At 40.2% G+C, this 14,775-nt stretch overlaps 1 protein-coding gene across 8 annotated transcripts in view; it reads left to right on the plus strand.

Moving 5' to 3' along the window:
- Window positions 1-13,877, plus strand: part of NFRKB (nuclear factor related to kappaB binding protein) — a 34,969-nt gene extending 21,092 nt beyond the window's left edge. For 3 of the 8 annotated variants that reach the window (XM_074216307.1, XM_074216312.1, XM_074216308.1), the window contains exons 9-27: window positions 434-518; window positions 1,053-1,233; window positions 1,505-1,613; window positions 1,806-1,932; window positions 2,196-2,261; window positions 3,502-3,581; window positions 3,701-3,747; window positions 4,495-4,555; window positions 6,614-6,788; window positions 7,277-7,383; window positions 7,702-7,825; window positions 8,049-8,128; window positions 8,458-8,678; window positions 8,765-9,038; window positions 9,508-9,726; window positions 10,127-10,894; window positions 12,516-12,622; window positions 12,865-13,000; window positions 13,108-13,877. In XM_074216307.1, the coding sequence (XP_074072408.1) occupies window positions 434-518; window positions 1,053-1,233; window positions 1,505-1,613; window positions 1,806-1,932; window positions 2,196-2,261; window positions 3,502-3,581; window positions 3,701-3,747; window positions 4,495-4,555; window positions 6,614-6,788; window positions 7,277-7,383; window positions 7,702-7,825; window positions 8,049-8,128; window positions 8,458-8,678; window positions 8,765-9,038; window positions 9,508-9,726; window positions 10,127-10,894; window positions 12,516-12,622; window positions 12,865-13,000; window positions 13,108-13,233 (3,093 nt within the window). In that variant the 3' untranslated portion in view covers window positions 13,234-13,877. The remainder of the gene's footprint in view (window positions 1-433; window positions 519-1,052; window positions 1,234-1,504; window positions 1,614-1,805; window positions 1,933-2,195; window positions 2,262-3,501; window positions 3,582-3,700; window positions 3,748-4,494; window positions 4,556-6,613; window positions 6,789-7,276; window positions 7,384-7,701; window positions 7,826-8,048; window positions 8,129-8,457; window positions 8,679-8,764; window positions 9,039-9,507; window positions 9,727-10,126; window positions 10,895-12,515; window positions 12,623-12,864; window positions 13,001-13,107) is intronic. The other 5 variants (XM_074216309.1, XM_074216313.1, XM_074216311.1 and 2 more) reach the window with 3 other exon arrangements.
- The last annotated feature ends 898 nt before the right edge of the window (window positions 13,878-14,775 follow it).

Consider the following 14,775-nt stretch of genomic DNA (forward strand, 5'->3'; position numbering starts at 1 on the left):
TAACAGTAAGGAAGAAAGAAAATAAGGATTTATTAAGTCCTTTTTTATGTACTTTACGGGTATTATCTCTTTTTAATACAACTGTACTGGGAGGTATGTATTCATAGATATGGAAACTGCTAGGCACAGGCTCAGGGTCACACATTAAGTGTCTGAGGGTGGATTTGAACCCAGGTCCTCCTTACTCCAGACTCAGAGTTCTAAACTTTGCTTCCTAGCCATTTCTAGGCAACTTATAATACAAAATCTTCTCCATTCTAATTTGAGTCTACTCTGCACCTCCATTAAGAGTGGAGGTTCTAATCACAGATTAGATAAGATTTCTGGAATTCAACCAAGGTCTAATGTCATCTATTGAATGGATTGATGAAAATTTAAATTCAAGTTCTTTTGTCCTGGCCACCATCACTGAGTCTTTACAATTCTCATTCAGGATCACCCAGATCTTTTGACAGGGGACCTGACTCTCAATGACATCATGACACGAGTGAATGCTGGCAGGAAGGGCTCCCTTGCAGGTAAAAGACTATATTTCTTCCAGAGTTTTCATAATGTGGTTGAACTGTCAAAGTGAAAATAAGTGTGCTTCTAAGGTGTTAAATAGCTTGCAGCCTAATAAGCCTCTACAAAAAGAAACTTGCAGCTTCTTCCTTAGGCATAACTATACATGTAAAAAGTTAATGTAGAATTTGCAGACTGTAAGTAATATAATCCATTATGTAGTGACTTAATGCCAAACACTGTGCTAGGCATGAGGAGACAGGCTAGACAGAAGTGATCCTTGAGTTCAAGAAACTTGCCTCCCATTCTAAGACACAAGACGTACTTATGTAGTTACGTACAAAATATACAGTGTAATTTTGAAGGGGAAGGGACTCGAAACCGGAGGGAGTAGGAAAAACCTCATATAGTTTTAAAGGAAACTATTCTAATGGCCTTCTGTAATTGTTAAAGCTAAACTGCTAACCTCTACTGGTTAGAATTTAAAGGTCTTACTAGCATATTACTTTGAGACAAGGGACCTCATTTCCTCTCTTGTTTTTCCTTAACAGCTTTGTTTGACTTGGCTATCCTCAAAAAAAAGGCGAAAGAGAAAGAGGAGAAGAAGAAGAAGAAGCTGAAAATGATAAAATCTGAGATAGATGATCTGGCTGAACCTCTGAGCAATCCAGAGGGGATCCCACCCCTGTCCCAGGCCCCATCCCCATTGCCAATCTCTGCCATCAAAGAAGAGTAAGAAAGAGACAGTGATTGCCTAAGGATGCATGTTAAATGAAATTGATTTTATTTAGATATATACTCCTAAACTTATTACCTCTTATTCTTAGAGCTGCCTAAGATGAGAAGTTCTTGGCCTTGTGGCTAAAATCAATCCTTTGTGCACCATTCTTCGTCTTTGATGGAGCACTTTGAGACCTGTGGGAAACATTTGAGAACTAGGATCAGTTTAGGGACCAACCCATAATACCCTTTGCAGTTGCTTTTTGTCTTTATTTCCTCATAGGCCTCTTGAAGACCTCAAGCCCTGTCTTGGAATCAATGAAATATCATCTAGTTTCTTCTCCCTCCTACTGGAGATCTTGCTCATGGAGGGACAGGCTAGTCTTCCTATGGTAAGAGTATCTGGGAAATTAGAGGTATAAGGAAGAACTTTAAATGGGGAAGAGGCAGCTACCAAGCTCCAGTTTTGGAATTGCAACTCTGTTTGCTTCTGACTTTGTGACTTTGAATAATCACTCTGAACAGATTTTCCTATTCCTCTTGGAATCCCTGTGATCACTTGATTTTTCTTGTTCTTCCTGCAGCTGGAGGAGCGAGTCCTGGATTGGCAGTCATCTCCAGCCAGTACCCTTAATAGTTGGTTCTCCTCAGCTCCCAACTGGGCAGAATTAGTATTACCATCCCTGCAGTATCTTGCTGGAGATAGCCGAGGTGAGGCGTTACTCTTGTAAGAACCTACTTATTTTTTTTGCTTTAGCTTTTGATTGCCAGTGGTGCACTGCAGTTTTTTGGCTGATTTTTCTAGCTCCAGTACTGTGTTCCTGTGATCTTTTATAGCAGTCTCTTTGAAGGCTTCTTGGCTTAGCCACTCTGGCCCACTCTGAGAGTCTGGCTCAGCTGTTTTCTGGGTCTGTAGAAAGTACAAGACTGTCTCTGACATGTGCAGTTTCCTGATTTGAGTCATCTCCTTACAGCTGTCCCTTCTAGCTTTTCTCCATTTGTTGAATTCAAGGAGAAGACCCAGCAATGGAAATTGATTGGTAAGTATTATACTTTACCTCTTTATATCAATGGGTTTTCCCTCTTTCATTTTCTCTTTGATATTCTTTCCCTTAAGCAGTGAAATTCTGAAGACTGGGTAAAATAATTGGTCTTAACACTGTTTTGTTCAGAGAAGGCCTCTTGCTTTTTTCTATTTTTGATACCCTGTACTTGAAAATATGCTCATAATTTCAGGCTAGCATTTCATTGTTTAGATTTTAGTTGCTGATGTGGAGATTTCCATCAGTTTTTCTCATATGTTCATTTTATCTCAGTGGAAGTTTTTTATCCTTTATTTGTTCTTTTTTTCTTTTAATTCTAAATGCATTGCACAAATAGATGCTTAATAAGTATTTGTTGAATTTAATACACTATAGTTTTACTATCTTACTGAATATTGATGTTTTTCCGGATTAATTCATAAATGTCTTTTCATTATTTCATCTGTAAGATCATTGGATTGCAATTATTACCCAGCCCAGAGATATTTGCCCTGTATTGGCTATTTCTTAATATCTATCTTTTCTACACAGTGAAGCCCACTGTATGACTAGCATGAGACAAATAGCTTTGTCCTAGGAGGGATATCTATGAGGGTAGAACACATTATTTCCCCAGGAAGGGTACATTTCCTCCCTCTGGTAGCTACTACTACCTCCCTTCCCTTTGTGGTCCTCTCTTATCCCTTACATGAACTGCTGTACATGACAGATGCTGTCTTCAGGGTTCCTTTGTGATATTACAATAATCTCAGGATCCCTTCTGAAGGAGGAATTCCTCCCTCTCCCAACCCCCCTTCCCCAAGTCTCTTCCCAGCCCACTTTTCCTTCATCCTTACAAGATGGATAGGGTGAAATTTAAGGCTGAACTACACCTCTTTTCCTGGCATGACTATTACTATGTAACCTCTCAGATCCCAACTATTTTTCCTCTAGGTGAGAAAAATTTCTTGTTATAGCCCTAGGAATATATTTGAATGATGTTCATTCTAAAAAAAGTTAATATGATGTTATCAAGGGTGGGGGTTCATGGTATTGATATCTGTCCTATGAAGGAAACCTTTTCCTTTTCTCGTTTAAGTGTCATAGGAGACATGTGAAAAACAAATTGATTAATTGGTGAATATTGCTCATGGCATCTCTTACAAATGGTTCATTGTAATAGTAGAGAAGAAGAAAGTTTGGATTCTTAGAACACTTATATCTGAATGTCTTTATTGTTTTCTTGTTCTTCTAAAAGGCTCATCTCAAGACAATGAGAAGGAATTAGCTGCCTTATTCCAACTTTGGCTGGAAACCAAAGACCAAACTTTCTGTAAGGTATGACTTCTAAGAAGTACCAGAATTTCCCCACAAGATTCTCTTGACCCTTGAGGTGTGTTTAAGGCTTTCAGAATTCAATCTCTTTTGTAGTAAAATGATTTGTCTTGTTTGCCCAGCAGGAAAATGAAGACAGTTCAGATGCCACAACCCCAGGTCCCCGAGTGTAAGTACAGAATAATCAACTCTTTTATGCATCACTAATATTTTTTAATTGATATTTGTAAAGCTTGACTTTTAATCTTTTAGTCTTCTGATCATTGTGAACCATCCTTCTGGATGCATTTCTAGCTTCTCAGTATCCTTTAGATAATGTTGTTTTGTTGTGCTTCTCAGATCTGAATACTCTAATTATCTGAGCCTCTTTTGTCAGCCTAAGAACATTCATTGGGGTTGGGGTGGGAGCTCCCTCTCTCAGTGTTGATTCATTGTACTTTTAAAGTCCACTGAAATTTCCAGGTCCTTTTTAGGTGAATTTTGATTTAGCTGCTTTTCTTTTATCCAGTTGTGCAGTTGAATTTTTCCCAGTGAAGATAGTTGTGAACTACATATCTAAAGCCTTTAAAAAAAATCTCTTGAGGCCTATTATTCTTTGAGCCTTATCATGTAACCTGCAAAAATCTTTGTCACTAACCATGTGTGTACATGTAAGGTAGCCAAAGATGGCACTTCTTTTTAGTATTGCCAGAAAAACAGCCTTCCCAACTGTTACTATTTTGAATCCCCAGAATTTAAAGGGACTTGAGATTGAGCCAATGATACTTGATTAGAGCTGGAAGATGAGATTTCTGTCCTTGACTTGAAAGGGGGCCCTGGGGAAGGGAAGAATTTAAGGTGGAAAAGACCAGAGTTAGGTAGAGAAATTGATCTTATGAACCTGTCACTTGTCTTGATTAAAAATTCTGTGTTCCAGAAGAACTGACTACGTGGTCCGGCCCAGTACAGGTGAAGAGAAACGGGTTTTTCAGGAGCAGGTGAGGAAGAATTTGAAACAGTGTGTACCTACCCTACAATTAAGGAAAATTTATGTTAAAAGACCTCTGACTCAACTGTCCTTAGATGGGAAATCTAGTCCTTTATATAAAGATTCTTTTAGATCCCATTAACAAGTTAGAGATTGAAATGCTCTTATCACCTTTTTTTTATCATTAGCAACAGAAAGTGTTTGTATAGCTATTAAATTACTTTAACAAATTATAAGTACCATGAACACTGTGTTAGAAATTTGGAGAAATGCCAAGATAGAGAGACACAACCTGGTAACTTAAGCAACCTACAGTAGGAAAACATTTGGGATGGCAGAGAGAAGGAGATATAGTCTTCTCAAATACAGAACACAAATGCTACGCAAAGACCAATGAAGAAAATATCATTTCTGACTAAAATGCTTTTCCTCAATACTGAGAGGTCTTATAAAAAGGTCATATTGTCTCTCTCTGTTTCTGTTTCCAAGGAGTAAACTACTTAGAATCATGAGACCATAGATTTAGAACCAGAGAGGACTTGGAAATCATCTGTTCACATTTTACAGATGAGAAAACAGGGGAAGAAGAAAGAGGATAGACATTTATTAAATGCATACTATGTGCCAGATTCTGGGCTAGGCACTTTATAAATAAAATGGGTCCATAGAGATTAATTACCTTGCTACAGAAGTTCCCAAGGTCTTCTCCATCTAGACCCAGTGCTCCTTCACTGTTTCATGATGTTGACTCCTTTCCCTTTGTCTTATTGTTGCTTTGGTGGGGGTCTTCTAAGGATATTTCTAACTTTTCTTAACAAGTATTTATTTTTATTTTATGTTAGGCACTGTATCAAATGCTGAGGGATACAAAGAAAGGCAAAAACATGTTCCCTCAGAGCTTTCACAATGTAAAGGGAGATAAATCTTTGAAGTAGTGATGGTAGGCTAAGGAGAGGTGGAGACTAGAAATGCCTCTTGGGATTTGAGCAGGGTCTTGACAAAAACCAGAAGGAAAGCTAGAAGGTGGAAATGAGGGGGGAGAGCATTCCAACCATAGTGGACAGCCAGTGAAAAGGTAAGGAGTTGAGAGATGGCCTGTTGTATTGGAGGAACAGCTGTTAAGTCCATTGTTGCTTAATTGTAGATTAACTGAAATGGAGTAAAGTGTAAGAAAACTTGAGATGTAGGAATAATTGAAGTTGTGGGATTTTAAAATCCAAACAGGATTTTGTATTTAATCATGGAAGTGATAGGGAATTATCAGAGTTTATTGAGTAGGGGGATGACTAGGTCAGATCACTTAGGCAACTGAGAGGAGAATGGTCTGGAGCGGGAGGTAGCTGAAGAAGAAAGACCAGTCAACATGCAGCCAGTGTTGCAAAAGACTAGGTAGCTAGAGTAGAAGACAGAAATAAGAGGTGTTTGAAGGTAGAAACAGCAAGACTTGTCAACAGATTGGATTTGTGGAGTAAGTGTGAATAAAGAAACTAAGGATGAAATCATGCGTAAATGCTTAGATGACTATGAGGAGAGTGGTTCTGTCAATAGGAATAGTGAAGTTAGGAAGAAGGAACAATTTAAAGGAAAAAGTTTTAAGTTCTGTCTTGACATGTTGACACTGAGATGTCTCTGGAAGGTCAAGTTTAATATATTCAGTAAGCTGTCATTGATATATGACTAGAAATCAGAAGGGAAGTTAGGGTGATAAATAAGTTTAAGAGTCATCCGTATAGATTTTATTGAATTCAGATGTGATCACCACGTGCTATAAAATGAAGGGAGAAGAGCAAAGGCTGTGACCTGGAGAAAGATGCAGCAAAGGAGACTAAGTAACAGTTGTCAGATAGAAGAACCAGAAAGAGCAGTGTCACAAAAATGGGAGAATATCAGAAGAGGTTATTCAACAGTGCTAATTGCTGCAGAAGGGTGAAAAAAAGATCAGATTTGAGAAAAAGGTATTAGTTTGACAATTAAGGGTTAACTGTTGTAATGAGAGTAATTTCAGTTGGAAGGGATCTGAAAGAGTTCCATGGTCCTGACTCATTCCTCTTCTACTTATTTGTCCCAGGAACGTTTCCGTTATAGCCAACCCCACAAAGCTTTCACCTTCCGAATGCATGGTTTTGAATCTGTAGTGGGACCAGTCAAAGGTGTCTTTGACAAAGAGACCTCACTTAACAAGGCCCGGGAGCACTCATTGCTGCGCTCAGATCGCCCTGCTTATGTCACCATCCTTTCTCTGGGTAAGGCACTTAGGTTTTTTCTGGGGAGTATTTTCTTTTATATAATCATACACTTTAGAACTAGAAGGGCTCTTAGAGACAGTGACTATTAGTTTTTGCTTTGGTTTCATTAGAAAGCTCAAGGACAACTATACCTTCCAGAGGGAGAGGATTTGTCTTTGTGTCTGTGTGTAGTAGTTGGGGCAGAGGAACTGGGCTTATTCCCAGATTTTTTTACCTGAATTACTTTTTTTTCTGGAATCTGTTTCTGAAAAAGTTAATTTCATACTGAGGAATTGATGAAAGTGCTGTTGAGCCTAACAGGTGTCTCTGCCAAGAATTTTTCAACCTTGTTTAAAAACTGTAACCTAAGAAAGTGCAGAGTAGCCATCAGGGGGCAGGCTGTCCTTGATACTAACCAAGTACAGTAAGGGAAGATATGAAGGTGGTATTGTGCTGCAGTGAAATTTCTGTTTCCCCTTTCCATTTCTCTTACATCCACTCCCCAGTTAGGGATGCTGCAGCCCGACTACCCAATGGAGAAGGGACTCGGGCTGAAATCTGTGAATTGCTGAAGGATTCCCAGTTCCTTGCACCAGATGTTACCAGCACTCAGGTGAGATGGAGAAGAGATTATCCCAGCTGTCACATCTCTAGGGTCTTCTGAAAAAGGTCAGATTCACTGAAATAAACTCATTCTGGTCAGATTTTCAGCTATTGTGTGTTATTCTGAGTCTTCAGTTCAGTTCAGTAGTTATTGAGTACTTATGATTAATAAATTACATAAATAGTGGGAATAAAACTGCTGAATAGTTTAGAGGGAACAATTGAGAATACCTTAGACTCACAGATTGGCCAAACCCAATAAATTGTCTCTAGGGCTCAATTACTTTCTGGGGGCTTGATTTTTGGACGTTATGCTTACATTTCTCAGGTGAATACAGTCGTAAGTGGTGCCTTGGATCGACTACACTATGAGAAAGACCCATGTGTAAAATATGACATTGGACGAAAGTTGTGGATCTATCTTCACCGTGACCGGAGCGAGGAAGAGTTTGGTGTGTGAGACTTCTGGGTTAAATGGATTAGAAGTCATTTGAATTATTAGTTTGATCTCTTTTTTTCTTTTCATTGGTTTTAAAGAAGAGTTAGAGGGTTGAAGGGCAGGGTTTAGCCTGGGAGTATGGTTGTTATTGGCCCGGGCCGGGGTGGGGGGTGAAACCTAATCTTACGATTTTGAGGTTGTGGCATGCATGGCTTACAAGTTACACTTGTTCACAGAGCGAATTCACCAGGCACAGGCAGCTGCAGCTAAAGCCAGAAAAGCCCTTCAGCAAAAACCTAAACCCCCAGCCAAGGTGGTAAGTGACTGGACCTCAGAGAATTTTGAGAACTAATAATATTCTCAATAATGCCTTTGAAATACCTTTTTTTAAAAAAAAATTTAGGGTTTTTTTTTTTTTTTGCAAGGCAATGGGGTTAAGTGGCTTGGCCAAGGCCACACAGCTAGGTGACTATAAAGTGTCTGAGGTCAGTTTTGAACTCAGGTACTCCTGATTCCAGGGCTGGTGCTCTATTCACTGTACCACCTAGCCGCTCCTGAAATACCTTTTAAATGCCTTTGAAACTATTCCTTCCTTCATTGGGCTCATGAGTAGACTTGCATATTGTCTTTGTTCTCTGGTTGCAGAAGTCCAGTAATAAGGAGAGCTCCATGAAGGTGCTTAACAGTGGTACATCAGAGCCAAGTCAATTAAGTCTTAGTGACTCCAGCATGCCAGCCACTCCTGTCACACCTGTCACCCCAACCACCCCAGCCTTGCCTGCTACCCCCATATCACCTCCACCTGTGTCAGCAGTTGGCAAGAATGCACCTAGTACAGGTCCAGAGCCAGCTAAATCTAGCCCAAGGTAAATTCTTCCCTTTCTTCCATAGCTTTCTTTCCTCTATGCCTCTTTATTTGGATGTCCTAAGCTTTTTCCCTTTTCTCTTCTAGTGTTCTTCTGGTATCCTCACCAACAATGCCTCAGTTGGGGACATTGCTCTCCCCAACTCCAAACAACCAGACTCCACCAAATTCCCAGTCCACTGGCCGGGTGGTGAGCCACTCTGGCTCAACTGGACTTCCTCAGGTGCGGGTGGTAGCCCAAACCAGTCTTCCTGCTGTCACTCAACAGACCACAAATCCAACACAGACACTGCCACAAATGCCAGTGGGCTCACAAATACGGGTTCCAGCCACTGCTACACAGACCAAAGTCATACCACAAGTGAGTATGGAGGCATTAGGTGAACCAAACATGACTAGTGATTCTACTGGAAAGATCCCTGAATCTGAAAAAAATTGAAAGCCTGTATTTTTATAGTACCATTTCATCTCTATAATTTGTGATTTGAACAATCTTATCCTGCCTGCTTTAAGTTCTATTATCTCTAAAATGGGAAAAGTATCTGTCTTAATTATTTCAAAGGATCACCTTAAATTGAAGTCATTTAAAAACATTTTGAGACTTAGCACCATACAGAGTATAGCTTTCCATGTCCCTTGAGTATTGAGTTTAGATGTTGAGTTCTGTAGCCTTAGGGTGAAATATTGTGATATATTCCAGCTTGGTATGTTGGAAAAAAAAGTATTGGAAAGGTCCTGGGTAGAAAGAGTAGAAAGTAGAGTAGAACCAGGCCTGCTTGGTGCTAGTCCCTATTCTGTGTCTGAATGATTGTTCTCTTATCTTGAGACAGACAGTGATGACAACTGTTCCGGTGAAAACTCAGCCTACTCCAGCTCCAGCACCTGTACAACGTCCTGGGCAAGGCCAGGCAGGACTCACAGTGACAGGTCTCACCGCCACCACTAGCCCTGCTGCAAAACCTGCCACCAGCTCCCCTGGAAGCTCTGCATCAAGTTCCTCGGCACCCACTGTTATCCAGAATGTCCCTGGCCAGAATATCATCAAACAGGTTACTAATTCTTGGGTGGAATTGGCTTACAAATCCAGAAACCCAGGAGATATACGAAGTTCATTTGATCTTTTATTTACCATTGATTTTAAGTCAGTTCTAGCAGAAGTCAGTGCAAGCATTGTAAGAGTTTATTTTTTCAGGAATCCCTTTGGATTACTGGGTTGGTAGTTAGACCTCTGAGAATTTATTGTTTCTACTTGTACTTTTATACAGATTTTCTTTACTTTTTATTTAGTACTAATGAATGAAAAAATTGTATAACTTTTTTAAATAGATTTGAATAATAAGTAAACATTATCTGTTAGAAAATGTGCTTATACTTTTTGCATGGTTTTAACATGACCTCCATTTAACAGTCTTCTCCAGTCCAAATTAGTGCTTTTCTTCTCTTCTCCAGGTGGCAATTACTGGACAGCTGGGTATGAAGCCTCAAACAGGCAATAGCATTCCACTAACAGCTACTAACTTCCGCATCCAGGGTAAGGATGTTTTGCGCCTGCCACCTTCATCCATCACCACTGATGCCAAAGGTCAGACAGTGCTGCGTATAACTCCTGACATGATGGCTACCTTGGCTAAGTCTCAGGTCACCACAGTCAAACTGACCCAGGATCTCTTTGGGACAGGAAGTGGTACAGCAGGAAAGGGCATCTCTGCTACTTTGCACGTCACTTCCAACCCTGTGCATGCATCTGACACCCCTGTCAAGGCCAACTCGGCTAGTGCCCCTTCATCTACTCCAGCAGGCACTACTGTAGTTAAAGTGACTCCTGACCTGAAGCCTGCAGAAGCCTCAAGCTCAGCTTTCCGTTTGATGCCAGCTCTTGGTGTGAGTGTGGCAGACCAAAAGGGCAAGACTGCGGTAGCTTCAACTGAGGCAAAGCCTGCAGCTACAATCCGCATTGTTCAGGGATTGGGAGTGATGCCTCCTAAGCCTGGCCAGACTATAACAGTTGCCACACATGCCAAGCAAGGATCCTCCTCAGCAAGTGGGCCTGGAGCTGTTCATACTTCCACTGTGTCCTTACCCAGTATGAGTGCTGCTGTATCAAAGGCCGTGGCAGTGGCTTCTGGGGCCACAGGCACCCCTATCAGCATTGGGACGGGAGCTACCACTGTGCGACAGGTCCCTGTGAGCACCACAGTTGTGTCTACTTCCCAGGCTGTGAGTAACTTTGTGAGTTAAGTGTGGCCTGGTTCATTGAAGCCCCAGTTTCCTTCTATCAAAAAGGACGGTTAGGAAGGCTTCTTACTGTAGAAATGAGGTCTGGAAATCAAGGTATTCCCTGTTTTCATGCCACTCTACCTCACCTTAGCAGCTTATTTCTTATTAATTCATTCATAATACTTATGACACTTGCCCTTCTGTATTTTATTTATCAATAGGATTGTAATTTTACTTTCTATAGTAAAAAGAGTGCATCAAAATCTTAGGTCATTTGGTATGAAGATCAGGGCCTCAGAATGCAGAAGGGCCTTTCCTAATTAGTAAAAAACCTAAGTTAAAGTCTTTTAACATAATGTTAAACCATTTCTCCTATTTACAGCACCAGAATGTTGTTAACTCGGGAGCTTTATGTTGTTTGTCCCCCTTTGGTTTTTGAGTCAGTGAGCTCTTCCCTTAGATTGAACTCCTTGAGAAGTGGGACTTGTGCTTTTCTGTGTATCCCCATGCTTAGCACAGTGCCTTGTAGATGTTGAATAAATGCTGAACACAGAAAGGAAGTTCCCTCTATATAGGACCTGCCATAGGAACAGCCGATTGATCAAGCACCTGGGCTTGGCTGCTTTCTTTTGGCAGAAAGACGATTTGTTGAGGGAAAGGAATGGTTCCAGGTAGTGCGCTGAGCCTTTGAAATGTTTTAATCAGGTAAGCCTTCTTTGAATGTGAGGAAATCTATTCAGGGCACCATCCCTAGTTTTTCTATTGCATGTTATTCTCTCTGTTGACTAGTGAGCCACAGAAGAGATAAACTAAGTACAGCAGAGGCTGAGGTGAACACCTGAGATACACATGTGTTGGTGGTTGTTACTGTCCTTTTTTTTTTTTCTGCCTTGGGAAAATGTTGCTACCACCAAGTGAGGTGTATATCTAAATTCATGGGGTATTATTATGTACCTATAAAAATTATGTTATTTGTAAGGAAAAATAACCACAGTAGAAGAACCAACTAAATAATTCAAGAATTCAAGGACTGTGTACATTTTTAGTTACAGTACATTAATTTTGGACCCTGAAAACTGGATTCCCTTCACTTAACTGTTTATGCAACCTTAATAATATGTATATTGGAAGAAACTGAAAATACCTAAGGATTGGATTGCACAACCTGTTCTTACTTAAATGTACCCCCTCTTCCCCTGCCCCCACCTTCCCACCCTTTTGCTAGTTCCCCTTCAGTGAATCTACATTCTAGTGGAGCAGTAGAATTGCTTCCAGTATTATTAACTCTTTGACCATTATTTTCTCCTTATGTTATTAGACTAGAACATTTCTATATAGGTTACAGTTTTGTACATTTTAGGGCTTCTGTGACTTTGACTTAAGTTTCTTGGCTTTTTGGAAATGAAGAGAGGGAAGGGGTAATGAAAGTGGTTTTGCTTGGCCCTGTCTTGAAATTTGAGTGCTTGGGTTTTGGTGTTTTTTTTTTAAGTTTTCTTAGTGCTTCTTTGTGTCCCTTATCTCACAAAAATTCTCTTCTTAATGAGACTGTATTTGTAAAGCCTTTAGCGAAGTACTTGGAACATGTGATTAATGCTTATTTCCTTTGTTCTTTTCTCTCTAGGGTAAACTGCCTACACGGATTACGGTGCCACTGTCAGTGATTAGCCAACCCATGAAAGGCAAGAGCGTGGTTACAGCTCCTATCATCAAGGGCAACCTTGGAGCCAAGTGAGTGATGGTAGGGAAACTGAGAGCAGAATTGAAGCTTGAGCTCTCTTTTCTAGTTAGGAAAAAAAAGTTTAGGAGGAGGTAGGTCATTTCTTAGGATTTTCCTTTTGATAAGATATATAGTCTTATCATCTATTAGCCGCTTTGTACATGATACTGGTTTTGTTAGTAGTAGTCTTTACACTGTTTTAAGATACTCAGTTTAATTTTGTGGAGCAGTCATTCCTGTTTTCTCTCCACAGTATCAGTGGATTGGGCCGGAATATCATTCTCACTACCATGCCAGCTGGCACCAAACTCATCACTGGTAACAAACCTGTTAGCTTCCTCACTGCTCAGCAGCTACAGCAGCTTCAGCAACAAGGCCAGGCCACACAGGTAAAACCTCAAAGAATCCTGGTCATAGCAAACTCTGCCACCCCTTGCTTAACTTGATTGGTGAATCCTGTTTTCTAGGATCCCTCACACTTTCTCTTTGTAAATAGGTACGCATCCAGACAGTCCCAGCTTCCCACCTCCAACAAGGAACAGCTTCAGGATCTTCCAAAGCTGTCTCCACTGTCGTTGTGACCACAGCCCCATCTCCAAAACAGGTGCCTGAACAACAGTGAACATGTAAGAGGGAAAGAAGATGACTTCTGAAGGAGTCCTGAGTGTTCTCCCAGCTGAAGAGAATAGGGGCTACATCACACCTGTAAATCCTCCTTCTTTAAGGAAAGAGAGACCAGGTAGTAGGGTGATGTCAGCAAACTGGATTCAGCAGTCACAGGATCCAGTGAATAATACTAAAAAGGGCCCCAGCTCACTCCAGAGTTCCTGAGCCTGCTTTGTGGATTAATCTAGGGGAAGACAGCTTATTACAATTGTATGTGGTCCCACCTATACCATACAGATCAGACTTTTCTCCCTTGGTGTTGATGCAAGTCAAGTAGGAGAATTTTGAGAGATTTCTTACTTTAGTGTATACAGGCTCTGTGAGCAAGCCTTACCTTGTATGTGGAGTTCTTCAGTGACAGATTTTAGCCTCTCATGGTATTCCTTACTCACTTATGTGACTGGTGAATCGGATACCAAGTTTAGGTGACATTTTGTGTCCAGAAAATAATTTTATATAACTTATTGGATTTTTTAAAAGATACTATTGCACCTCTTTCTCAAAACAGAAACTTGGGCTTTAGCCCTTAAATAGATCACATATTCTCTTTTAAGGGAAAAGCTGGTGTCCCAGCAAGCTAGTGCAGATTTTTTTTATAACTATGATAGAGAGGGAAAGATTGTGGCTGCAGAAAATATAGGTAATGGATCGACCACAGTGGATTTCCTGAAATGAGACTAGAGATGGAAACTGCCTAGATTATAAACTAGGGTGTGGAACTTTGAACGTGGTGCAAGTTTATAGCTAAGTCTCTTTAGACTTAATCTGTAGACTTTGCTCCTCCCCATTTATGCTGCTTTTACTGTCTTGTATCAGGCCCTGAACTTTATTCCATGTTAGTGGTGTTGTTCTCACTTCTGGTCTTGGAATAAGTCAGAGAGTGGGGAGGCACAAGGCCAAGGAGCAGCTTATCTTATGAGGACTGAACTTAGACATATCAACCTAAAGTTGCAAAATATTTTATTAATCCTGGCTGTTTCATGCTTCTTTCTCCAGTCTCTATTGATGCCTATGCTCTTTTAAACAAAAGTTTTTAAAGTGTAATATATAATTAAATGTGCTGTTAACAACCTATGTCTTGTTGTTTTCTTTGGGAATTATGTGAATGCATTTTCTTATACAAGCTACAGTGATTTGATTGCAATTTGTGATCTAGACCTCCCTGTCTTTCAAAAAAATTTTTAATTGTTGCTTTTTGTTTTTTATACTACTATCACTTCCCAGGAATGATAGCAACTTCCTGACCCCATACAACATTCTCTTATAACAAAGTAGAACAGTAAAACAAAGCAAATTGACACCACTGTGTTATTCAGTCATATATTAAGCTCCTATATATCAGGCATTGTGCTAAAATTACATGTCAGATAATGGGTGACTCTAGGAGCTTGGGTGTTCAGGAAAGGTTTCATATAAGAAGTGATGTTAGAGCTCAAGCTCAGTTTTGAAAGAGGCTAAAGGAATCACTTCGTACTTTGTTCATTCTTGCATATTTAAT

The sequence above is a fragment of the Macrotis lagotis genome, chromosome 1 (assembly GCF_037893015.1).
Source record: "Macrotis lagotis isolate mMagLag1 chromosome 1, bilby.v1.9.chrom.fasta, whole genome shotgun sequence".
NCBI lineage: Eukaryota > Metazoa > Chordata > Mammalia > Peramelemorphia > Peramelidae > Macrotis > Macrotis lagotis.